The sequence below is a fragment of the Anabas testudineus genome, chromosome 22 (genome assembly GCF_900324465.2).
Source record: "Anabas testudineus chromosome 22, fAnaTes1.2, whole genome shotgun sequence".
NCBI lineage: Eukaryota > Metazoa > Chordata > Actinopteri > Anabantiformes > Anabantidae > Anabas > Anabas testudineus.
The window spans coordinates 1,092,325-1,120,025 of record NC_046630.1 but is presented as its reverse complement, the minus strand read 5'-3'; the positions used below and the strand labels follow the sequence as shown (position 1 = coordinate 1,120,025).

The 27,701-nt window shown below is 42.6% G+C and overlaps 1 protein-coding gene across 3 annotated transcripts; it reads left to right on the top strand.

Annotated features, from left to right (window-relative positions):
• Positions 1-27,701, top strand: LOC113147767 (serine/threonine-protein kinase D1-like). Of its 3 annotated transcripts, none has more exons than XM_026338985.1 (21): positions 1-252; positions 10,049-10,187; positions 14,471-14,602; positions 14,737-14,906; positions 15,430-15,453; positions 15,638-15,848; positions 16,656-16,733; positions 16,881-17,082; positions 17,173-17,296; positions 17,908-17,985; positions 18,093-18,260; positions 18,515-18,626; positions 19,200-19,252; positions 21,468-21,540; positions 21,955-22,061; positions 22,508-22,669; positions 22,894-22,992; positions 24,409-24,569; positions 24,913-25,019; positions 26,960-27,045; positions 27,141-27,701. In XM_026338985.1, the coding sequence occupies exons 1-21, from the start codon at positions 22-24 to the stop codon at positions 27,360-27,362; spliced, it is 2,739 nt and encodes a 912-aa protein (XP_026194770.1). In that variant the 5' UTR covers positions 1-21; the 3' UTR covers positions 27,363-27,701. The 3 variants fall into 3 exon arrangements, with proteins under 3 accessions (XP_026194770.1, XP_026194769.1, XP_026194771.1); XM_026338984.1 differs by having other exon boundaries at positions 22-252; positions 15,641-15,848; XM_026338986.1 differs by lacking the exons at positions 1-252; positions 15,430-15,453 and having other exon boundaries at positions 10,058-10,187.

Sequence of the window (27,701 nt, the reverse complement as noted above, 5' to 3'; positions counted from 1 at the left end):
ACCACCGGGGAAAAGGCTCATATGAGTGCGCCTCCGCTGATCCGTGCGCCCAGCCCGCTCCCGTTCTCAGGGGGCACAAGCAACACCAATACCGGCACCGGGGGAGGAGGAGGAGGTGGAGGAGGAGGTGGCGGCAGTGTGATCTCTTTCCACATCCAGATAGGACTGAGCCGGGAGCCCGTGCTGCTGGACGCCGCAGAGCTGAGCCTCAGTCAGGTGCGGGAGGTGGCGTGCTCCATCGTGGACCAGAAGGTAAAGACGAGTGTAAACCAAGTCCTCATCAGACCCCGCAGCTCCAGAATAAGTTCTCATAGTCCACTGAAATTAACAAAGGTTCATTAGAAGTTAAAGTCTGCAGCTCAAAGTGCAGTGAAGTGAAGTGAGGTTTAAATGTAAATGCATTAAATGTCCAATCTGCATATTTGGACCATTTGTTCTGATTTAGAATGTGATCTGCAGATGAGAGTGTGACTGTTTGGTTTGTGCCTCACTGTGTGAACAGACAATATATGTATGAAGATCCTTCAAAACAAAACCTTCAGTCAGCTGAGAGTCAGCTGCAGCATCAGGTAGCACGAAGCTATAAAACAGTAAGATCGAGTTAAGACTGACTTCAAACTCAGATCCAGTTGTTGGTTAATCTAAGAGATTATAACTTTTAGTCATGACCATATCAATCTGCAAAGGGGCCCCTAGGGCCTCCATTAAACAACTCGTCCCACTGTCTGCTTTTATGAGTGTGGTCATTTAATCCATCACGTAAACTCCAATAACAAAGGTCCCGATGTCACCGTGTGGTGAGAGTTTTATCATAAGGTTAACGTCATACTGCAGTGTTTGAGGTTCTAAGTCCTAAAAATGTCTGGTGAAAGGCCCCAGGAAGAAAATAAAATATAAAAACAGTGAAAATCTGGAGGAACATCAGGTCAAACTGACAGAAATGTGACCAGAATGTGTCCAACTGTCAATACAACATTATTATTATTATTATTATTATTATTATTATTATTATTATTATTATTATTATTATTATTATTATTATTATTATTATTATTATAAACTTCTCACCTGCGTGACATCAGGTGTGCAGCGAGTATCTCAGCACGTGAATGTATGGGATACGTCTCTTCAGTGATGCTTATTCCCCAACACATTTTAATGACTGATGGTGAAATGAATTTGAACAAACTCTTCACCTGAGCCTCTTACTAGCTGATGAGTGGTGTTCACAGTCATGTCCTCATCACTGGATTGAGTTTTTCCAGTGCTGAGATGTCACTGTGCGATCTACAGCCGGTGTGAGACTTTGCTCATGTTGAGTTACAGCATGGTTACTATTTCCTCCCACATACGACTGAACCATTAATAAAACGTGCTGAAGAAGACTGGAGCGTTGGTTAAAAGCTGTGGAAGAAGCTAATGAGTGTCTCTGGAGTTCCAGGGCTCTAGGTCAGTTCTCGCTTTGCTAAGATCGAATTCCAGCCCATCAGTTCAGGCAGGATTCAGCCACTTAGGTCAAATATTGGGCTAAACATGTTTCCCTTTAAATATTTTTTCATTAAAAATAGGCTATACCAAATGATATTTCATTTTAAATGATGGGGTGTCTGTGTTACTTGACAACAACTGCATCAGGCTTCGAAACAGGACACAGTTTGTTTCCTGGTTCAAACTGTATTTGAACCCAAGTCCAAATCTTTTCCTCAACCTAACCAAGTTGTTTTGGTATCGAAACCTTACTATGCAGATTTTATTTCTCATTGTAATGATGACAATGATGGTCTGTGGCTCACTGAAATGACACAAATGACGGTCCCAATAACAACTGAGGAACAGCCAGTGAATACTGTAGGTTTGGTATCAGGTGTAAACACAAAGATGATGGTGACGGGATGTTCATTTACTTCTGTATCCAGATATAGATTACAGCCCAATAGCAAGTGATGAAAGCACTCTCAGATTAGCCAGTATTGGACTGTGGGTGAGTGTGTCGGCCTAGTTTTTGAGAGTGTCCCCCATCGGCAGTACTCAGATCCCCATGCTGAACTGGATTCATCATGTTGGATCTGTTGCAGCTCCGTTGGTGAGAAACAGTAAAGTAAAGATTTCTTATCACAACCTGAGCTCTTTGATTATAAGTAGTTACAAATTGTCTTTGTTGAGCAAAGATGGTGAAATGACGAGCTGCTATCTTCTGGCTTTTTACCCTTCGTCTATCTGCAGCTCCAGGTCTTCTTCTGCTTCCCGTTTTAAATCATGAAAACAAACCACCACCGTTATTTTCCAGTGTTGCTTTTTGGCTCAGTTGAAGGTGACATGAGGTGACGCCCGTCTTTCGTTGATGTCGGCTCGGTGTCTGGCTGCCCAGAGTCAGTTTTGGATATGGAGGATAGAAACATTGTTCCTCCATCAGATTCTGTTAGCATTTGCTGCAGAACAGAGGAACGTACGAACTAACATCTCTCATTTCAGTTTATTATTTCCCTCCATGTGTAGGGGAAGCAGTGATGTGCTCCAGTGTTAGTCAGTGTGGTGACTCACACTGAGGCTGGTTCACTTCTTGTTGGAAACAAGATGAATTCTGCCTTTGTTCACCATCTCTGCAGGGGTTTCTCTGTTTTTTTTTTTTTGGCTTTTGCTTCGTGAACTGAATTGAACTGAAAAGCTGTTGCCAAGCTCTCGCAATTAAACTACACAAAAACACACAGACAGTGTCAATGTCCCTACGAATGTGATAGATGTCCTGTTTCTCACATAGACAAGCGGAGAAAAATCAGCGAGGAGCTTGAGAATGTGAGCTTGTTTTTCTCTCATTTACACAAATAACACTGTTGTTGTTATGAATGTTATTTCTCTCGCTCTCTGAACCAAATCTGACCAAAACCCAATCCAAAATCCACAGTCTTCTTCTTGCATGTCACACATCAAACCCCTCCTCGTCAATATGCCCAGGAAGTTTGTCTTTACTTGTTGTTTTTAATCATTTTAAATTCCCTTGTGTTGTTTTTCTGTAGCTTTAATTGTCACTCTGACACACCTTAAAATAATCTGAATGTATGTTATATTTACTGAATATGGGGGAATGAAAGAGGATAGCGAGGTCGTCAGGAAGAGACCGGGACAGGTTGAGAATGGGAAACAAAAGACACTGAGCTGAGAGTTAGGTTAGCGCCACGATGACAGTGTTCTGGAGTTTCAAACAGATTTGGGAAAGAATTGGAATGTAATGAAGAGGGGATTAGAAGGAATGTAGTGTCTCCATTGGGACAGGTCTGAGACATAATTAGGATCCAGAGGTGGTTCAAACTGCTGGATCACCAAAGAACTTAGATAGAGAGTGGGACCAGAAATCAGAATGCAGTCTTATATTGACCGTCCCATTTGTCCTATGTTGAAACCAGCAGTTTTTAGATTTAACAAACACTCTGTGGAACAAATTAGATAAAAACACACACACACATACACACACACACGCACACGCGCGAGTATTCACGGTGTGATGTGTCCGTTCTTTCTATTCCGATGCACTAATTGTCTAATTTCAGGTGAAAATCACCTAATTTCTGCACAGTGAGATTGTTACACCTGAATGCAACACACACACACACACACACACACACACACACTTTAGACCTTAGAGCCACAACAGCTTGACATTGTACGAGACACACAAGTTGTTGACGAGAGTGTGTATTAGTAGGTTGTTGTGTATTTTACAGTTGAATGCGAAGGACAGCAGGTCATCTCAAAACCTGTTCACACCAAACGTGTGCGACATCGCTCACAACACTTAACACCTCAAATAGCACCAAATGAACTGATTAACTAGAGGAGGTGTGTGTATGTGTGAAAACAGGTGTGTTTGAAATGGCTTTTTTTTAAATCTCTGTTTCTCTGCAAACATCAAACTCTTCCTCCTGATTGTTGTGAGGGACCAATGTCCAGCAGCCTGCTCTCACCTACTGATGCTGTTTCACAAGCTTTGGTTTTGTATATTCATATTGAAGGTGACGCTATAAGAAGCTTATTCCTATGTGGTCAAGGAGTGGTGCACCAAGGTACCTTAAACGTCGGTATTGAGACATGAAGTGGAAACTTATGTAAAGCTGTGTGATAAGAATGTGCTGCGTTCAGGAGCTACAGCAGGTTGTCCACTGATCCTCTGTGTGTCCCTCAGTTGTAGGTTGCTTTGGATGAGAGCTGTCAAAGGCCTTTAGACCTTTAGCATGTGACAAAGCAGGTTGTCAGAACGGTGCCAGGAGTTAAACTGGCTCCTGATTCAGCTCCGTCTCCTTCAGCATCACCATGTGGTCGCTGGTAGATCTGTGTCTCAAACACCGTCTTACTCTGACCAAACAAATGTAGAATGCAGCGCCTGTTCTTTGACTTTCTAAAATATTTGAAACGTCGCACAGTAGTAGGATTGACACGTGGCTCCAAACGGAGAGAGTTTCAACACTGGTTTATATGAATAAGGCTCAAAGGTCTCACAGTGCATCCACACAGCAACAAGTTGACTACAGGACACTGTAGATAACTTGTACAGTACAGTACATCCACCCAACACTAGAGAGGAGGGCGCACACACACACACACACACACACACACACCTCTGTCACCCTGTATAAGTAATAATAAAGCCATGTTCACTGTCAGTAGCATTTTTTTCTTGTTGCCTGGCAACTGATGATGATTGCGGCTGTGAAGTGTCCTTCTGAGGGCCATTATGACACACACACACACACACACACACACACACACACACACACACACACACACACACACACACACACACACACACACACACTGAATGAAGCAGAAGAGAACAGATGTGTGTGTTTTCTTCGTCTCGTTTTTCAGGCTCTTTCATCTTTATGTTTTCGGCCATTCACGTCTCTTTATTCATCACATCTTCTGCTTCTTGTTTCTTCTTCCTTTGCTGAGATTGGACATTGGACAAATGCTCGTCCGTGACATGTCCTTTTGTTGTTTGTTGTATGATTTGTTGAAATTGGCTCCTTTTCTCCAACCATATCTCCTAAAACTGACTGAACTACACGGCTGCCAAATATGTTTTCATTTCAGCAGTACTTGTTCTAAACCAGGAACTGTTTACGTTGTAACAGTGTGTTTCAGTGTTTTAAAATGGCTTTATTTCATAACAATGTCTAAAATCCCGAATTTATTTCTATATTAAGAATACCACGCATGCATCAAAACGATGTTTTTACTTTCTGTCCCAAAAACTAACATACTGTACATTTATGTATTGATGAATGGAAATATGGAACTATTTACCACCATACACTGCACACTTCACAGTGAATCATCTGTCTCCATTTAACCCTCATCTCTGTATCCTCTTCTCTAACTTCATGTCCTCTCTCACTACATAAAAGAGCAAAAAGAAATATTGAATGGCACAGTGCACAGTGCACAGGCTGCTGTTGTTGACTATTGTATTTTTATAGTGTAAATGTTGGAACGTGGAACCCAGGAAGAGAAATGGCAACTTACATAGCAGCTGATATAGATTTAAATAAATAAAACATAGATGATGAAGGTTTGTTAGCTAGCTGCCATTAGAGCTACTGTTTCTAATGAAGAAGAGATGGTACAACAGCCACCACAGAAGTTCTACTTCAAAAGACGCTTTAGGTCGGAGAACTTGTTGTCACAAGGACAATATGAGGAATGAAATGGCTGCTTGTGTTTCTCCTACATTACTGTGCATTACAACATCAAGGAATCTGAAAGAAAGACACAAAGCTGAGAGCTCAGTTCTTTAATATGATGTGTGTAGAAATGGAAGAAGGACTGAGGTCCAGCTTTGGCAGTTAGACCCCGCTGATGACAAGGAGTCGCCTCTGATATATGGTGGTGATACGGAGGAGGTGGGTGCACAGTTGTAGGTCTGACATGAGCAGATTGATATTTAAAGAACAGTCAGTAAACGGATTGGCTCGGGGAACACGTGGAGGATGGTTATTGGCTAGCAGTGGTGACGAAGGAAAAGGATTAAAGACAATTTGACAGCGCGAGAAAAAGGAAGTGACAGGGTGGATTTAGCTGGAATTCACAATAGAGAGTGCGAGGGAAGTGATCTTCCTTATTTTAACCAGAGGTTCATTATAGACAACATGAAGACAACATCTTCCCCATATGACAACACAGTGATGCAGCAAAATACAGTCTGGGTGTCACCGTAGCAGCCAAGAAGATTTCTCTAGACTGTGTGTGTGTGTTAATGTTCCTCAGGTCTCTGACTCCTTTCATCACAGTCTATTGTCAAACAGCTCTCTCTCTATTTCCTCTTGCGTTTATATTCATAAGAAGCTAATTAGACACACACACACACACACACACACACACACACACACAGAACTACTTCTGTAGAATAAAACTGATATTAATGATAGCATGTGACCAACCAAACACACACCCACCTCTGTAAATGGCATCGTGCGACATGTCCTGTCGTCATGGTGATAGCCCTCTCTCATCCCCATGTTCTGAGCGAGGACCAGTACATCACTACTGCTGTCATGTCAGAAACGCCTCAACTCCACTTTGGATGATTCTCATGTTTAACCTGCAGTTAAAAGATTCACAAATTTCAGAAAGGACACTGAGACGACGTGAGAATGAGAGAGAGGTCTTGAAATCAGGAGGTTTGTCTTCGGGACAATGGGACAGTTTGGTCCTGATGTCTTTCTGTGTGGGAATAAGACAGCATTTATCTTTACTGCACATTTCCTCTCTGCTGCTGCACGGTGGTGCTGTAAATCTAAAGGATGTCATGCATCAAACCTGCAGCTTGACTGGTTTCCTTTTCTAACTTGTCTCATCAGGTAAAACAGCAGCAGTTGAGCTTGATTCAGTGTCACAGTAAACGATGACATTGATCCAACATGTTCAGTAGCAGGATGCTGGGTGTAATGTATTATTGATGATACCTGTCTGTAGGTTAGCGTTGCTGTTCTCTTGTTCACCTTTGACTAAGGTTTCAGCTTCTAATATAAAGTGCTGTAGTTAAATTGGAGTTAGAGAGAGGTCTCAGTTTGTTGTAAAGATATTCAACAAAGAAACTTCTAATGTACTGAGGCTCAACAAGACTCCAACCCCCACAATTCCTTGCACAGGGTGCTGTAGATTAACATATTGTGCAGAAACACAGTGAATTGAATTGAATTTAATAGAAAGAGATGGAGGACAAGGAGAGGCATCAGCCTTGAGTTCTTGCTGCCATGACAACAAGAGCGACACTGCTGCTATGGCGACGCCTCACACACACACACACACACACACACAGTACGTATCTATGAAGTGTATTGTTGAGACTCTGATTGAGATGCCGAGAGCCTATGAGGTAACCAGAGAGTCAGAAGGATGAGAGAGAGGAAGGTGAAGGTCAAATGATAAACGTCCTCATCTTCATCATGTTCTTCCTCTCCTGTATTTTCTGTTTCGCCCTGTTCTTTCCCTCCATACATGTCCTCTGCAGATTTTCAAATGTGGTGTGTAAAAGCTTCCTGCTGCCAGGTCTGTAACAGTAAGAGGTTCAGTGAGTGATGTCATGTCGTCTCTAATAACCTCGGTACACCTGTACAGTTTAATCCAGTGTTCCGTCAAAGCATCTGTTTTAATATGCTGCAAATATTATTTACAAACTAACTAGGAAAACCTCTCACTGAAAGCTGGATCACAAAAGCAGCTGTGAATGTAATGTAATGTCTGTACTGTATTACTGTAAATAACTGATAATATGTCTTATTAAAGATTTAGAGACTCAGATATCAGTGAACAAGTTTTACATCTTTTGTCACAATGATATAAGAATCAGTATATTTTTATACAACTTTTATTATTTTAGAAACAATTTAAAATAGGAAGGTAGGATGAGGAATTAGACCCTACGCACAAATACAAGTGTCTTAAATAACAACTTAAGAGAATGACTGGAGATAAAAAAAATCTATGAGTAGAAACAGTGTCTGAAATGTGAGATTCATTCCATAATAAAACAGCGTGTGCTGAAAATCATCAATGTATCTTAAGATACATGTTGAAACAGGATGTTGTGTGTGGTTTATCGATTGGGAGTGGTCAGGTTTAATCTACTGAAACACTGTGGTTAATGTTAGTTAACACTGGTTGAACATCACTGACTGTTCAAAGATTTTCCCTGAGGTGGACTGAGTCCAGAAAGACCAACGGACCGAACACAGTCAGGGACTGTCAGACCTGCTGAACCGAGCAAACACACTAACCTGAATGCTGAATCAGTGTCCACGTCTAACATTGCTGCGGTTATTATTGTGTTTTACTTGATGTAAGTGGATTTGAAAGTCTTATTTAACAGGAAGCTGAAAATATGTCTGTCCATGAAGGTTCTCCACAACAACACTGATGAATTTCAGTGGACATTAAATATTAAATCTTCCCTGTATGATAATAAACATAATAAAATAACAGACGGACAAATAGAAGATTCTGTATATAGAAGCAAAAGTTTCCGCTGCTGCGCATTAATCACAAAAAGTAAACGTGTGTGTGTGTGTGTGTGTGTGTGTGTGTGTGTGTGTGTGTGTGTGTGTGTGGTCGATAGCAGTCTCTGCACTGCTCTACAGTACAGTTGGTGTATGTGTTGCTCATTTCAGTGACTCCTCATCGATCTTCAACATAACAGCGAACTGCACCTTTAACTTCCTGTGGTTTCCCTCCACTGTATGTGTGTGTGTGTGTGTGTGTGTGTGTGTGTGTGTGTGTGTGTGTCTGAGAGTTCATTCTGCTGGTCTATTCAATTTTAGATATTGACCTGAGCTGTGGTCTGGGAGTAAAAACCTGTCCCCTCCTGTTTGTCCCTTCAGTAACTGGTCGGCTTGATCTCATGAAGCATCTGAAACACTTTAAATGATAAATTAACATTATTAATAAATTAATAATAAATCATATTTTTATTTAACTGAAACCTTTATGTAATCAGTCGAACTCTAAGAGCTGGAATGAGCCTGAATCCACGCTGCTGTGTCATCACCTCAATGATTTGAGCTTCATAAATGTAGGCAGCTTCAGCTAAGTTGTGTGTTTATGAAATGTTGACCGAATCCAAATAGAATCCATTTGCTAAATAATGTAATGAGGCAGTCGGGCTGCTTATCATTTGATTCTTTTGATTGGAGCAGGCTGCATTTGTTTGATAATTACACAAAGTTCATGACATGAACAAGAGTTCCTGCTTTCAATTGATCACATCAGAGTGTCATTCTCTCCTTTTGTATTAATTTATTCTGTTTGACTTTTCTGTCTGTCACTTCCTGATGATAATTTCAATTATTTGAATGATTTATTCATCTGTTGATGAACATCAAAGCTCACCTCTCATCTCGCCCTCCCTCTTAATTTTTTCTTGATCTTCACTCGTCTCTCTCTTCTCTCAAATTCAAATTCAAAACATTTTATTAACCTTAATTAAACATAGTGCTGGTTGTACAAGGATCATGGAGCATAATAAAGACTGCTTACGTAGCCCGTAGCATAAAGACTGCAAACAAAGGGGAAGACTGTGTCCATAGTCCAATAAAATCCTCCTACCAACACCTGTGAAGCTCACTGCCAAACACTTCATATCACCTCTGTTTAATCTGTGCAAAACAACTTTTTATGGAGGTGAAAAGAAAAACATGTGTTTGGTGGAAATAGTCCACCAGACCATCATTCCTATCTCATCTAGATCCGTACAGCTGGACTGTGAGACCCTGGTCAGACAGATTTTAGAGAATAAACCAAACTGAAAGTGTGAAGTAGCATTTTGAAAAGTGGGGACATGTCTTCCCCACGGTGAGAAACTGAAAAGACAAAAGACCAAACATCAAATCAGATCAGTGGCTCAGAAGGATTTGATGTGTTGCTCTGTTTAGTTTTTAGTTTAGTTTTTGCACGAGACTGTGAAACGTTGCTGTTCGATTTTTACTTTGATGACAGGACTTTATTCTCAGCCGGTCCTCTGCTGCTGTCTGTTCACTTCTCTGTTCTCTGTCTCTGCCAGTTACCAGAGTGTGGTTTCTACGGCATGTACGAGAAGATCCTGCTGTTTCGTCATGACCAGACGTCAGAGAACGTGCTGCAGCTGCTGCGCTCGGCCTCTCAGATCCAGGAGGGAGACCTGGTGGAGGCCGTGCTGTCAGGTGAGGGGGCTGGGAGGAGACGGACATTACAGGGAAGTTAAAGACTCACTCTCTCTTCCACTAACTCGCCGGTAAAGATGTGGACGTTTGGCAGAGCAAGTAGGAAAGGCTTTCCACCTTCAAAAGACTAACTGTCATTTTTATCATATCGTCCGTAACTCCCTAATCCCTCACTCACGTCACACAGTTGAATTGTTTTTGGACATCAATGGAAGTCTGTGGTGCAGGACGAATAAGCGAATCCAGGCTGAGTCTGACTTGCGTGATTGCAGCTGTGACTAAACCTGAGAATAAACCTGCTTCTGCTCAGGTCTGACTTTGTGGATCAGTACACAGCTCATGACTTTGGAAGAACCAACAGATCCAGGATCATATCAAATTATCCTCAGTATTTTCCAGCTAACCTGTTAAATCACGTTCGAATACTTTAATTCTAGGTAACACAACAGCAACAAAAACCTCTTGTAGGCACCAGACTCACGACTTAATTACTTCAGCAGATGGGCTAAAATTATCTTCAGATCTTTACTGTAAACAGTTTTGGCAGAATGAATCACTACAGATGTGTCTAATAATGATCTAGTGTCTCGGTTAGTGTGCTTCTGTCACACTCGCCTGTCTGGCTGTCGTCCAGCTCAGGACTCAGGTGTTCACACCGTGCTACGCTAACGGCCTGACAACAGCTGCTTCCCAATTTCCTGCCTCTCTGACACCACACGCTACGTGTGTGCGTACATTTGCATATATTGTCTGCATTTGTGTGAGTTTCTTTTAATGAACTTGTTTTGCATTTTACTTCTTTCCCATCTGTGCAGAAACAGAGCGTGTTCAGATGTTCGACTTGAATCTTATCTTTATATTTTAGCAACAATAGTAATATCACAGAACTTAATAATAAAAAAAAACGTGTTTACAAAATACATTTAAGTGGGAAATTAAAGTGAAGCGCTGGAGGAAGTTTGAGTCCAAATGTACGCAGGTAAGAATCTGAAAAGTTGAAGTGGGAGAGAAACAGAAACACTGAAGTCAGATTCATTTTAAGAAAATTCCAAGATACCATTTAAACAGTAGATTTTTGAAAAGAGCTGAAACGAGTCAGGTCAGTTAAAGTGCAAACAGTTAAAGGAACTGAAGTGGAAGAAGCAGATTGAAATCGATTTAAGTGACACAGTGAAAGTTTAGAAGGGAAAGATTGAAGGTGCTGAGGAGTCATGAACTAAGATCTTCTCCTCATGTCCCTTTTCACTTGTTTCCTTTCCTTCCTTGTCCTTCTTCCTGTTTTGTCTTCGTTATCTGTTGCTTTGCTTCTTTTTTCTTCTGCTCCACTTTATCCTCTTCTTTTTCACCTCTTCGTTCTGCTCCTCCTCATCTTCAACCTAGTTCGCCGTCTCCGTTATTCTTTGCCAATCCGTCCTTCTTCTTCCTCGTCTTCCTCCTCTACCTTTCCTCCCTCCTCCTCCTCTCAGGATGCTGACAGTCAGTTAAAAACACTTTTGTTAACAGCTCTCTGCCAGTCCCAGCGACAGCTCGACGTGTGGAGGAAACAAACAGGAAATTAACTTTGTATGGTGTAACAGGCAGCTCCAGCCAAGCGAGCTGATTGGTCACAAACGACCTGTAAAAAAACATCCTGGTAATTCCCGAAACACTCAGCCAGACAGGTTTTATTGGCTGTGATTTTAACCAGGGAGCTGCTTAACAAACTCTATTGTTTCCTCCAGTTTTTTTTAATCAGCGTACATGTTGATTACGGTTGTTTACCAACCACAATAAACCCCGGGGATGATGGGATTTTTATTACTCAGCTGTACTTTTCCTGTGCTTTATTGTCTTCATTAAATTTTGTTATGAAGACAAACACTAAACTTCATTAGCACCCACATTAACGAACAAAGGAAATACAGATAAAGAGAAAAATACAGAACTAATATGCATATGAACATTAATAACTGAGCTTCACACACCTACATCACATTACCAGCTCCCAACCTGTAAATAATATTCATGTTCAATGACAAAATGAGTTTTTAAACAGCCTGCAGCCGTGCAGAGATATCAACAAGTCCCCAGCATTGACACTCATGCAGGTCATGTTTGGGCCTTGAAGTTGAACCTATTTGACATCAGATGCCAAATAGACAGTAACATTTATTTTCACCCTAAATGGTCAAAGATGCTGGACAGGATGATTTGTCATGTGACTGGATTACGACTGTTCAAACTAAATGATTTAGTTGTGATCAGACATAAAGACACGATGACGAGTCATGATTTGATCATTACTGATACCTGAAGAGCTACGAAGGCTGTCGTGGGCAGTAGCTGCATTTTGTTGGTGTAAGGACAGAGAAACTCTGGAAAACCAAACCAACACACCTCACCTTCACCATAACCGGACATTCAAGGTGATTTGTTGCTGCATACCTGCATTTGAATAAACAGCTAAAACATAAATGGGCTTATTAGTACACCTTGCTCAGCTGTTCCACCACACATTCTCCACCTGCAGTGTTTGTTTTCTGCCTGTGGGTTAACAAGCGAGCAGCAAGCGTTCCTTAACGTTCCTAATTCCACCACAGAGAACACACACATAAACACAGGCATTTATATTCAGACAAGGACTACCTAGGAGACCCTCTCTCTCACACACAGACACACACATACACACACACACAAGTCATTTTCTGAAGCATATAATAACAGTTTGGGAGCTTGTTCAGACTTCCAAACATATGTTGGCCCTCCAAACAAAAGGCATAAACAATAATTTGAATAAATGGAGGTAATTTCCTGCAGCAGAATGTCTAATCAGAGCTGTATTCTGCTGGAGGACCACAGCACAGGGCGACTGCGTGTGTTAAAGAATGTGTGTGAAAGAGGAAACGAAAAGGCGAGAGAGAATCAGAAATGCATGCAGAGAAAGAGAGAGAGCGAAAAGCATATCCATAACTACCCATCCTGCTCTGCCAAGCCTGCTAGCCAACCAAACAAACACTCAGTCCATCTGTGCCCACTAAGAGCCTCTCATACCTCCAAAACATTTACAAAATACCCTCTAACAACCCATTCATTACTCTTTGTCTCTACTGTTGTGTTTATCTCCATCACGTCTTCCCTCGCACGCTGTCTCTCTCTCTGGCTATCTAAGAAAAACTCTATTGAAATTCTATTTGATGGTGATATAACAGAATTTCAATAATTTATTTTTCTGTGTATGTGTCTAAAACTTAATAAAGATCCAATGAGCCACACTGACCGTGTTTCACGGGCTGACATGTGCCTTCAATATGAACACATTCAGAGTTTGTTGTTTTATTTTTCTACAAATCTAATCTAAGCTTTTAAAAAATTACATCTTCCATAGGAACCAAAGGTTGAAACTGAGGACCACAGACAGTAGAGAAGTCAGAAAGTACTGAAACACGTAAAGAGATATACAGTCTGTACTGTTGAACTAGAATGTAAGGTGGCGGAGCCAGCAGAGATGCAGACAAGTGATCATAAAATCAAGGCTATCATACAAATAGGCTGTGGTGAAGTGTACTGATCAGAAACATAAAGGTTTCCCACACTGACAGGTGCAAGTATCAAGTATTGAAGAATCAAGTCCTTGTCGAGGGGTTCACCAAAAAACTGAAATTATTTAAACCTTTAGCTGTCACCTATTTGCAAATTGAACCAAACACATGTTGAGCTTAAGTCTGGTCCTAAACACCTCCCTAAACTGGACCAGAGAGAGTGGTCTTAAAGTTGGACCAGAAGCTCAGCGCCGACTCCTTCCACAGGCCAGTGGGGTTTGTCTTTGGTGTTGTGAATTCCTCAGCCGGAGTCCTCGGCACTGCCAGTGTACCCAACTGGGTTTTTGTGAAAACAGCTGGAGGATGTTTGGGCTCAGCTGGCCATTTTGGCCACCCGCCCGGTCACCCCAGATCACCAGCTGCTCGTCTCTGTGCAGATTTCAAAACATCCTGCAAAATGGGAAAAAGAGAAATCACTTCAGAGAGATGCAGGGGGTCTTAGAGACCGGCTTGTTTGCTCTACTTGAAGTTCTACAACACTGCGGTGTTGTTTTACTGGTGTCAGTAGAGCTTTGTTTACTTCTGACTTGTTTTGTCCCAAGCAACTCGTCACCTTTCATGGAATCTGGACCTCTGCAAATATTTTCCTTGGTGAGCCAACATGTGTGGAACAAGTCTGTAGAAAACAAAATGTGATCAGTGTTGACTGAAGTGTGCTCATATGTACCTGACATATCCTGGATGATGATGTTTCATTTTCTGCAGCTTCAGCCACGGTGGAGGACTTCCAGATCCGTCCACACTGTCTGTTCGTCCACTCATACCGAGCTCCAGCTTTCTGTGACCACTGTGGGGAGATGCTGTGGGGACTCGTACGACAGGGACTCAAATGTGAAGGTGTGCACACTCTGAGGTGGTTTTCTGCTTACAAAAGACATATTGGTATCATCTCATTTTCCCTTTTCTGCTCCTGTATCAATCAGATAAACGAGGAACTAATCTGTTGTCTTCTTGTCACTCTGGTTCTTCAGGCTGTGGTCTGAACTATCACAAGCGCTGTGCCTTTAAAATCCCCAATAACTGCAGTGGGGTGAGAAGGCGTCGCCCGTCCAATGTGTCCTTGACTGGGGGTCTGGTCAACTTAGGCCGCCCTCTGTCTGCGGAGCCCTCACCCCCCCACTACACTGATGATGCTCTACTGGTAAGTAAACTGGGGTAGCCAGCTTTAGCTTAGATCAGAGGTGTCCAATCCAGGGTTCAATGACCACTAACCTGCTTCTTTTCAAACCAGCCCGTCACTTCCAGCTTCTGATTGGTTAACACACCTCATGGTAATCAGCAGTGGGTAGAGCAGATATAGTAGGAAAACTAGCAGGATAGTGGCCCTCGTGGACCAGGATGGACACCCCTGGTTTAGAAGATTAATGGATTAGTTGATTACTTTGTACAAAAGCCAACAGCACAAAAGTTTTTGCTGAGCAGGGATTATTGTGTTATGAACTGTTAGCTCTGGATGACTCAGCACACTCGGATCTTTACTGGGAGATGTGACATGCAATCAGAGAGTCGAACAAATAATAAGTCTATTTATATTGTCCTAAAGCGACAATTGTTGGGTTTGAGTCACTAAATTAACTGTCAGTGTGTTTAAGAGATCAAGTGGGAAGACCTGTGTCCTCTCAAACAGTCTTTCTTTGTTTCTTGTGTTCTCTCTCATTCTCCAGTCTCCAGTCAGTCCCAGTATGGAGGTAAGTCCCACCACATTCATTCTGGTATTTGTACTGTAGTACTCCAAGAACAAAATGAGGGAGCGTGTCTCATTGAGAAGTTCTAGTGTATCTACGCTGTCCCATCTGAAATTTAATACCTCCACACCGTGACAGACACCGCAGCATCTTTCACGCTGGTCATCTGATCTTTGTCTCCTCATAGCAGAAGAACCAGTTAGATTACTTTCCAGGCAGAGAGCGTCGCTCCAGCTCCCAGTCGTATGTCGGCCGTCCCATAGAACTGGACAAGCTTTTGCTGTCAAAGGTCAAAGTTCCCCACACCTTCCTGATCCACTCATACACACGGCCGACTGTTTGCCAGCACTGCAAGAAGCTGCTGAAAGGCCTCTTCAGACAAGGACTGCAGTGTAAAGGTGAGAATCAATTCAGATGATTTGAAAACTAGATTACAACTAAAGTTAAAAAAACCTGAAGAGAGCATCCACTGGGAGCAGGTACAGGACCAGGAAACTGTCCTCGTTCAACAAAGTCAGTGTTGTTTCTCCAACCGTATGTTTTTAGAAATCCTATTAGATTCATTAGATTTATGTCCAGACAGCTTACTGGGTAAAACACTGCCTTTATTGTTCACCTGGCGCCTGCTTGACTATTTGTTTTATACTAATACCTTTAGGACCCTGGACCCTATTGGCCCACACACCTGTCTCCTCGCTGCTCTCAGCCCCTCCCCTTTAAGCTATTGCCCCTGGCTCCGCCCACTCACTAACCTGCTCTGCACCACCTGCATTAAGTCAGATACCACATGTTCACTGTAACATTGTTGAAGCTTCGCTTGTGACCTCATCTTTAGTTGTTCTATTTCCCTCTGTTTCATGGCGGTGGGATCTGTCTGCTCCGGCCCGGTGTGCTGTTTTCCTCAGACTCTGTTTACTGACCGTGGGTTTCCCTGTCTGTTTAGTGACACGTTTCTTGAAGCTAACATGCTAAGGACAAGCATTGGACATTTCTTACCTGTTTACCTGGCCAACTTGAGCAGGCCTCAGCCTTTATCCTTATAAGTGAATTGAATAAAGAAACCAACACCGACACATTTTTTATCTCGGTGTTTTATCATTGTTAACATGAAGCATTATTATCTGTGCATTGTTCATATTTAAATATTAGACAGCCTACTGAAACCTAATGACTACTCTCCTCACTTGTTTCTCTTTCTCTCTCAGATTGTAAATTTAACTGTCACAAGCGATGTGCTCCTAAGGTGCCGAACAACTGCCTGGGAGAAGTTTCCAAAAATGGAGGCAGGTTTACACCGTTTGGACTTTTACATACATGGACTCTCACTGACTCCCACAAACATACAAACCTGAACTCAAATAGGTTCTTGCACTTTTTAAAACTGTTCTCATCATGTTGGTCTAAAACGTTTGGTGGTGGTTGTTCTGCAGAGCTGCTGAGTCCGGGGGCAGAGTCCGATGTCGTCATGGTGGAGGGTTGTCTCGACGACCATGACTTGGACAGAGGTGGCGGACTGTTAGACGACATGGATGATCCACTGTCGTCGGAGGGGGGACTCCTGCTGGATGCAGGGCCTGGTGACCTCTGTGACCTCCACGACCCCGACCTGGATGAGTCCAACCGGGCCATCAGGTACACAAACACACACGCACAAACACACACATGCTGTGTAGACACCTACACACACAGGTCTGAGGTTGTGCACTGTCCCGCCCCCTGCAGCCCGACCACCAGTAACAACATCCCACTGATGCGGGTCGTTCAGTCGATCAAACACACCAAGAGGAAGAGCAGCAACGTAATGAAGGAGGGCTGGATGGTCCACTACACCAACAAGGACACTCTGGTATCAGTTCATGTTTTGTTTTATTCAGTATTTTACATATTATTCTCAGCAAAAAGAGCAAAAATGCAGAAAGAAGGCAGCAAAAAAAGTTCTATGTATTCTTTATATAGGTATATATTAATATTTATATTAACGTCTGAAGACCTCATGCTGCCTGTCACCACATGTCAGTAAGTGGAAACCAGCTCATACTGCTGTCAGTGAAACGTCCGTGGGGTTGACAGTGTAATGTAGTGGAGTGTAAAATGAAATGCGTTAAGTTCAACCAACCATTAAGGATGAGACGGGTCCAAACCAGAGTCCAGCTGCCTTCACTGACATCAATGAACATGATGTGAAAACCAGAACTTCAACAGTTCCTGTAGCTATTAAAGACCTATGTTATTATTAAATGTATTATTGTTTCATCTGGAGTTCGATCCACGTCCTACTACTTCAGAGTTTTACATACTTTCAAAATTGAAGCTATAAAACGGCCTCCTTTTCTTGGGTTTTATCAACTGAACCAAGTTGAATGTGTTTCTGTTGATGTCAGCGTTTCTCTGCTTCATGACTCCTCTCTCCTCTCACACTTTGCATCTCTCTCTGCTTTCATTTCATCTGTGTTTCAGAGGAAAAGACATTACTGGCGACTGGACAGTAAATGCATCACGCTGTTTCAGAATGACACAGGAAGTAAATACTACAAGGTAAAACAAGTTTCCTTTCTCTTATTTTCAGGGAATTTGAAGTTCAGTTCAGTTTAGTTTCTTCATTTGTTGTTTCATTTCGTTCCTTCCTCCTCCTCTTTCGGCAGGAGATCCCTCTGTCAGAGATCTTATCTCTGGAACCAGCTCAGACCTTCTCTCTGCTTCCTGATGGAGCCAATCCTCACTGCTTCGAGATCGCCACAGTCTCACTGGTTTACTATGTTGGAGAGAATCTGCAGAGATCCGAGTCATCTCTGACTGGCAGCAGCATCCTGGTGAGATTGACTGTGATACGATGCTAATTTCATGTTGTTCTTCTGAACTTTTATCTTTTTCTGTGGCTTCACTCATTAGCTCCTTTCACACAAAGACCAGTCCCTGTAAGACTGGAACAAACAGGCTAAACTGAACTAACTGTAAATCAATCAATCAGTTGATCAGGTTCACGGCATCACTGAACTAGAACAAAACATTCAATCGCTGCACCCGTGCTTCTCCAGCTCAAACTGTTTTTACTGGCTGATTTCAGATCAGTGGCGTGGGGCAGGATGTGGCTCGTATGTGGGAGATGGCCATCCAGCACGCTCTGATGCCGGCTGTTTCTACAGGAGTGTCCCACAGTTCCCACCGCAGTGGTCACAGTAAGACCCAGTTTAACACCTGTAGACATGAAGAAACGTCTGGGTAACATGTACATACATACATCGGTATGGCAGAAGATTTACCTGGAATAAAACTGGAGAAATGTAAATGTCATTCTAGCATTATCTCGTCTCTAAAAAGACCCCTCACACATTTCCAGCTCAGGTCTTACTGTTGATGTTGCTGCTGAATTCTCCTGCAGACTCTCAGATCCCCTCAGCACCATCGATGCCCACACAAAAGCCATCTGAGATATTTCAGACCTTCACTGACGTCAAACTGATCATGACTAACGCTCGGCTCTGGTCGCAGTAGTGCCTCTGACTGTGTGTGTTCACCTGTGGGGAAAATACACTGAAATAAGACTGTCTCAACTGCCAGAAGGCTTCAAATATATAACATGTATTATTAACACGCACATTAGTGGGATCATGTACTTTAACAAAAGCTACTGAGAACAAAAAACATTTCTTCAGGAGAAGTTTGATCCATTTTAAAATGTGACGTGCATCATTTAGACTTGGTTAAAGTGATATCATTAAACTCTGATGTTGTTTCTGTCTTATCAACAGAGGAAATTTCCATCAGTATTTCTGTCTCCAACTGCCAGATTCAGGAGAACGTGGTAAGAAAACACAACAAACACAGCTGTAGAGCACGTCACCGAACATCTACTTAAAAATAACGATGTGCATCACTGTTGCTCATATAGTGATCCACTGCATAACCTGTCAGTTCAACAGGGAGGTTTGAAATAGAAGGAGAGCTTAGAAAAATCCAAATCAAATGTAGAAAATAGAGCACATTTAAAAACCAAGTGTTCCAAATAGCTTCAGAAATAAAATGTGATGAAACTGTGCATCTATACATTCAAACCAATGAGTAAAAATGAAAATAACATGAGCTTAAAGTAGTTAAATATATTTAGAAACAAACCAAATGAAGGATATTTGATTAAAGGAAAATTCCCCAAAGCTGTAAGATTAAAGGTATCAACAAAAGAGCAATCAGCTCAGCTGCTGGTCGTGGAGCAGTAGGCATCGAGTGATTAGAGGAAGTGATGCTCTCATTGTCACGCACCTGTTTTCAGAATCTCTTCAATGGAAAAAGACGAGCTGTGAGTGTCTCGATACAAACAGCGCTGGTGGTATTTATTGTGTCTGTACATGTTTCCAAGAGAACGTCCAGACGTAATGTTGTGTACACTGGAACACACAACTATCACAAACATGGTGAATTATTATGAGCAGTAGTTGAGGCCACTGCAGCAGAAAACACTGACAGTGGAAGTGTGGAGGTCTGGCTGGTGACTGCGTGTGTGGGTGGGTAGTGTTGCTCGGCCGGTAGAGATAATGATATATTAATGTTCTTTACACAGCTCCTAACATAAATAAACATTAATTAGTTTCATTACATTAGTTTTCTAAAGAGATTTCACAGCAACAATAGTGGTGTCACTTCTCTCCAGCGACAAACTGTGGAACAGTGTCGGCGTCAAATTTCCTTACTTCAATTATTGACACTAGTTTCTGCAAAGAGCTCAAATCAGTCAGTGTCAGGCTGTAGTGCAGCAGAGCAGAGTGGTGATGACAGCAGGTTTCCTTTTGCAGGCTCTGCTTCTGCCTTTCCCCCATCAACTTTCTGACATGAATTTAAGACCTACGCCCTAAACGCTCCATCCTGTTTCTACTGGTGTCTCCTCCGTCTCATCCTTTGCTGCAGGCTCGCACGTCTTATTCATTTGCATTCATTTATAATCATTTCAGGATATGTCTTCTAATTATGTCACAGAATTCCCCAGAGCAGGTCGATGTGTTTCAAACGCTCTGTACATTTACATCATAAAGATTTACATAAGGCTCAAATGTCGGCAAACTCTATTCATGTAAATGGGAACTGCAGAGAACATCCAGTCCCATTTCCATGCAGACGTGCACCTCGCCGTCTCCAAGGTGAGCACATCTTCAAGAACCTCAAATGGAGATTACTGTGATTACTCACTCAGCTCCGGGTTTCCATAGCAACAGATGGTAATTAGGCAGCACGCTCAGGGAAAGGGGAGGAGGTTTATAATATTGTATTTCTGTCCTCTTTGCTTGAGGTGTGATATTAGGCTGTCAGCTAACAGGGGAGAAAAGGGAGACGTGATTGCAGACAAATGAAGGAGAAAATATTTTGCAGTTTTTGTGTCGAAGCTGTGGCGGGTCCCTGACGCTGTGTACTTACACTCGGGGAGGTGCACAGTAGGCCGTCCTCTACTAAAACCTTTTCTGAAAGCTCCTCCACCAGGTGATGAATTGATGCAATTCACTTTTTTGTTGGACCCACTTTCAGTCAACCTGCCTCACCTTCCTCTACTTGCAGCAGTAGCAGGTTTCCATCAGAGGAACAGCCTCTGACCTGACACTCTCTGAACCTAAACCCTGAAAGCTCATGTCTTTACAGTACAGTGGGCTCTGCTCCCACTCATCCCACATTTTCTCCTCAACATGCTGATTGTAGATCTAAAAATCCTGTTTGCAGTCAGTTGTGTTGCTTTGTTGAAGACGTAACTCAACATTTTGGTGGGTTTCACCGTTAGTTTCTGACCCAAAGAAGATAATTAATAACTAATTATACAACTTAAACATTGACAGTGTAATCTCACTGAATGCAGTAGTAATAAGTCTTCAGGGTGGCAGCAGGAGTTAGTCCAGTTCACCTGGAGCAGAACAATCAGAGCTCTGAGCAGTGCAGTGCTTCACACCGGTCACCGTCCATACATGTGATTTGTGTCTTTACTTGAACTGTGAGTGCTTCATGTCCACTGAGTTCTACTCCAGTGTTTTGTTGTTTTTCAGGACATCAACTCTGTGTATCAGATCTTCCCAGATGAAGTTCTAGGCTCAGGACAGTTTGGCATCGTTTATGGAGGTAAAACCACAGATTCTTATAAATACATAGTGAAATATATTTATATGCTCTTACGACCAACGATGGAGGCAGTAAAGTGTTAGATACTGAATTTATTTACTTTAGTTTTTCCATGATTATCACATTTGTAGTGTTTAGAGGGGAACGTAGCCTTAAATGGAGGTTAATGTACTTTGTACTTTATTCTCCAAATGTCAGATTTAAAACTGTACTGGAAGAATTTGTCATGCATGGTTAAAAACGTCCTGCTGCTTCAGACACATCCAGTCAACTGTTAACAGATTCCAATCAAATCGTCAGAATCATATTTAAAATTAATTGAGGTAACAAATTGTGAAAACCCTAAAAATCTGGTTCACTCGATATGACAACAGCTGACAATGTTTATGATGCTAATTTGGTGTTTTCACACAGGTAAACACAGGAAGTCCGGCCGAGACGTCGCCATCAAGATCATAGACAAACTCCGCTTCCCCACCAAACAGGAGAGTCAGCTGCGGAACGAGGTGGCCATCCTGCAGGTACTCTCTCACACACACACACACACACACACACACACACACACACACAGCGGTGCTGCTCGGGAGCCTGTTGGCAGTGAGTGAGACTTCCTGTCGTGAACGACTTCATTACCGTGGCAACACTGTGGGGGTGTGACATCCTGTAATATTCCAGCGCTGCTCAACCTGCAGAAGCTGCTACTGCATCACACACCTGCACAGAAAACACAGTTTACTTCAGTTTCTACTTCATTTACTGTCTGCTACACAACGAATTTGGACAAATTTACTTCAGTATCAATTCTCAGTCTGTTCTAATGCTGAGTCTGTTGTTGTGTCATCATCAGAAGCACGGACTCCGATAACTGGGACAGAAAAATAATCAAATTCAAATTCCACCAAGCTCAAAGTTTTACAGCATCTGCAGCCTGCAGCTAACAGAGGGTCACATCTCCTCCTCCTTCCAGAGTCTGCACCACCCGGGTATCGTCAACCTGGACTGCATGTTTGAGACGCCCGATCGCGTGTTTGTTGTCATGGAGAAGCTCCACGGAGACATGCTGGAGATGATCCTGTCCAGTGAGAAAGGACGGCTGCCGGAGAGGATCACCAAGTTTCTGGTTACACAGGTACACCGACACACAAAACAGAACTGAATTCATGAGAAAAAACCCACAATCTCATGTCTGTTTTCTCAGAAGAGGCACAAAATGATGTTATGATCTGCATGTTTATGACTCGGAGATACAGCACTTCTGATTCTCCTCGTGCCGCCTTCAGCAGTTTTAGATTTGGATCATACTATGGCTTCCTGTAAAGTTCTTATGTTGACTTTACCTACTGCTTCATTCAGATCCTGGTGGCTTTGCGTCATCTTCACTTCAAGAACATTGTCCACTGTGATCTGAAACCTGAAAATGTGCTGCTGGCTTCTGCAGACTCCTTCCCACAGGTATGTATATGATTTTCTTTTGTGTTTTATGTTCAGAAAGAACTGAAGACAGAGGAAAAGATTCATACTTAACACAGAAACGCAGCAAATCCAGAGACTCTCTTTAAGACATTAGTAATTATTTGTGTCCTGATTTCAGAGTAGCAGTTGCTGCAGGAAGTAAAGTGTGTGTGAGGAATCCACAGCCCAACAGCCGGCCTGATGCATCATTAGAGTTCACAGTTAGTCCGTCTGACACAAACAGCTATTTCTGGAGGGGAGACAGAAAATTGCAGAGAGCTGCTAATAGTCACACCGACAGCTAATGCACTGTCTGTGTTTGCCTGCGTGTTTTTTACCGTTTCACCTTCCTTATATGTTCCATCAGTGAATATTTGGTCTTTCTGTTTACATCACGTCGCAGCATCGTGAAGCCGACTGGCTGAAAACGGCAGTTCTGTGCTTCATTCACCGTCTGTCAGCTACAGGACAAACATCAACTCGAGGGCCACAGAGGTTTTTAATCAACTTGTATTTCACCAGACAGGATTCATGAAAACACTGTGTATAAAACAGAGAACGGGAGGGAACAGGAGGTGAATCGTGTTCTTCAGCGTTCAGACGTTTTGTCCATTTCAGGACTTTTAGCTTAGCACAGAGAGAGAAACCGCTGACTTTGGAAAACGGTCCAGGTACATGTGGTATAATCAGTAGAGTTACTGCTGTACTACTGGTGAGATCTTTTTGACCAATCACGAGTGAGTTGTGCTGAAATCCAGCTAATGGAACCAGGCAGGTAAACAGCTGTGGAAACTAAAGCACCACTGGAAACAGGTACTTGTTCAGGTCTTGGGTCGGTAAAAGGCCTCTGGTTCTGTTATTTACCAGAACCTGGTCATACATAAATCATGTCAGTGTCTTTTCCGACTGATCAGCATCCACACTTGAAGAACCCGTCAGTCCACCTACACTTGGACACGTACATGGACAAAGACGCTCTGATGTTATGCAGCAGGAAGTCGGAGCCCTGCTGAGGACAAGTGATTCATCACAACAGGACTGAACCAACATATTCCTTCCTCAGAGTCTGTGTAAAGATGCAGCTTCATCACACTCATCCTGTCTCCTGTGTTTTCTGTCCAGACACGTCCTGCTGCTGACAGGATGTTGGACTTAGGATCTAACAGGGCGTCTGCAGCTTGTAAAACACCAAACTCAGCTCAGGAGACGGTGTCTAGGTTTCCTATCAGGTTATAGAGGAGGAGAGGGAGCAGCTGATACTTAAAGAACATATGAATGTAGTTCGGTCGCTGCAGCAATAAGAATAATAAGATGATGGAACCCAGCGATGAGACACGTCATTTGATCCTGAACATTTCTACAGTGTTGAGTGAACTGAAGAGAGGACATTAAACAGGTTTTGTCGTCTTGCTGCAGGTGAAGCTGTGCGACTTTGGTTTCGCTCGGATCATCGGTGAGAAGTCGTTCAGGCGTTCGGTAGTCGGCACGCCGGCGTATCTCGCCCCGGAGGTCCTGAGGAACAAAGGCTACAACCGCTCTCTGGACATGTGGTCAGTTGGAGTCATCATCTACGTCAGGTAGGAGGAGAATGAAATGTTCATTCATTTACTCTGAATGATGCTTTTTCTGTTGTTACCTGGTCATTTCCTGTCTTCCAACACAGTCATTTCAAAATAAAAGTTTAGATAAAATGGATAAAAATCTCAATAACTTAATAAACATAATAAATGTAAATAATTATAATACATTTACATTTAGACATTTTAAATTTCATACTAGTTACAAACAGACTTTGGACAATAAGCTCTGAAAATGCAGATTTAATATTTAATGAACAGTGACGTATTCACAGGATTTCACTGTAGGTTGATATAATAATGTGTTTTATATAAAACTCAGTGTTTGTTTGTTTCTTCACAGTCTCAGTGGGACGTTTCCATTTAATGAAGATGAAGATATTAATGATCAGATCCAAAACGCTGCCTTCATGTACCCTCCTCATCCCTGGAAGAAAGTCTCTCAGGAAGGTAGGAAGGAAAGAAGGAAAGAAGGAAAGAAGGAAAGAAGGAAAGAAGGCCACCACAACATGATGAGATGCTGTTAAAGTGTTTTTTGTTCTTCAATCAGGTTAAAACTTCTGTATTAGTAAAGGCGTCAGTTACTGCTGAGCTCTTATTTCTCTTTCTCTCTTTCTCTTATTTCAATCTCAAAATAATCCACAAAAACATTAAAGTCTGAGTTAATCATGATATATCATGATGAGCTCCACCAACCAGTTCTAGTAGCTTCTGGCTGCAAACACTAAATGAATCTTTGTTTAATAATTTGATCTTTTCCGTCTTTGTTTTTCAGTCAGTTAGAAATCTTTCGTTTCAGCGAATGCTGTTTTAAAAACCTGTGGTGGCTGCAGCACCTACAGTGGTCAGATCATGTAGTTTACAGACGTTCTTGTTTTTCTTTCAACCAGGTTAGTTTTCATGTCTGGAAACTGACGGATGCTGGCTTCAGCTTTTTATTTAACATCCTCCCTCCACCAAAACTGGATATTTATATATAGTTCTATCATTCTTTACACGCTTGTCTCTGTGCAGCTCTAACATCAGCACAGGCCATTATTTCTGCAGCATAAGAACACCAGCACATCCTTAAAGTCAGTTCGAGCCATTCTCTGCTGCTGCGTGACTCATGTTGTTGTCGTCATTGTCTCTAAATGTGTCCGCTGTGTCTGTGCGTGTGTGTTGGCTGGAATTGTCCTGTTGACTATGAGACAGATTTAAATCAGCCTGACTCACTTGCTCGCTCCTCTGCTGGATCCCTGAAGAGCTCTTAACCTTCCTTCCACCTCCTCATGCTGCCAGAACGACTTCAGCTGCGTTTCCGAATAAATGCAAGTCATTTCTGCCAGTCGCAGGAGGATTAAATGTCAGAGAATAAACTCTGTGCGTCAAAAAAATCTCCATTCTCCACGATCATTTTAAAAGAAGGCACTTTAAAGGGCCTCTGTTACAGAACTCAATTAGTCTTCTGCCCACATTCAAACACGATTCACGTTAGTTTTTTATTAGAGATGCTTAAATGAAGATGGAACACTTCTGAAACCGCTCCTTTTTTCACACTGAATCTTCAAATGCTGATCTTCCTGGTTTGACAAAGACACATATAGAGACAAAACAAATGACCGGCCCTGTTTCAAAAGGAAATATCAGGTGATATGGAGTTAAGCATATTAATATACAGGAAACTCAACTGTGGGATACTGCAGCAGGTTGGTTGGGGAGGGGGACAGTGGGTGTGAGTGTCCCCTCCTTCTCTCCTTATTAACATTTGTGTTGAAGTTGTCCGCTGTGGTAGTTCAGCAGCCTGTCCAGGGTGTCCGGCTCTTTCCAAATCTGTGTTCTCCTTTCAAGCTGGACCCAGTGAAGAATGTTTTAGTGAAATGCGAGTGAATCACTCACTGGTCTGCAGAGATCTATCAAGAACCATGGAGCATGTTATTAACATATAAACCTTATAAACACTGAGTGTGGCAGACGGGTGTTGTAGATTGAAGCTGGGTCATGTGACTCCTCTGTGAACAGGGACAGAGCTGCTGCTGCTGCTGCTTCAGTCTGACGGGTGAAAAACTAGTGAGAGCTGGACAGACAGATTTGAGGGGGGCCGGGGGTGCTTCATGCGGTGGTCCATTCATGTGCATAATGACAAGCAATGGAGGCCCTCATAGACCTGAGGGGCCCCTGGAGTCCCAGAGCTGTTCAGACCGCTGACCCCTGAAGAAATGTTAACATCATGTTAGCTTTGCTCATTAGCCCCGGCTGGCCCCTCACCACAGGGGGGGGGTCGACCCGACATCCTCCTCCCTCTCTTCATCTCTCCCTACGCCGGACACTCGACCTCCATTTTACCTCGATGTTTCTCGCTCGTGGCTTTTTCCTTCATGATTCCTAACTTGTTTCTTTCTTTCTCACAGCGATTGACTTAATTAACAACCTGCTGCAAGTGAACATGAGGAAGAGATACAGCGTCGACAAGACCCTCAGTCACCCCTGGTTACAGGTGGAATCAGCTTTTCTAATTGTTTCTGGGGCATTTTGTGAACCAGACATTGTGAGACTCATACTGTACCTTACACCCAGTGTTTTCTCCACCAGGACTACCAGATGTGGCTGGATCTGAGGAACCTGGAATCCCGGATGAACGAGCGCTACATCACCCACGAGAGCGACGACCTGCGCTGGCATCACCACGCCCAGCTCAGCGGCCTCGACTACCCCCTGCATCTCAGCAACGGTCCCCGTGACGTCGGGCCGGGGATGGAGCGTTACCAGGAGCAGGAGCTGGAGACCCTCAGTGAGAGGGTCAGTGAACTCTGAGGAGGACGTGAGACAAGGAAAGTGCGACTGGAACAAAACGAAGTTAAACAAGTGGTGAGATCAGTCAAAGTAGAACAACATTCAAATTAATGTGGTACATTTTCTGGATAAAAGAAATGTTTCCTTCACCGAATACATGAAATATTAAACTTACCTGTTTGCCGTGGAGGTGCATTTACAAAATGCCATTAATGCCATTACCTGGTTATGACTTTGCTACCTCACATTAATTAAATCTCCCACTAAGGATCAAATTATTTTATTTTAATTATAAATCTTATCCTACGCTTATAGATCTAGTTTGATTATCTCAAGATAGGGATCTCATAATTATTTTTA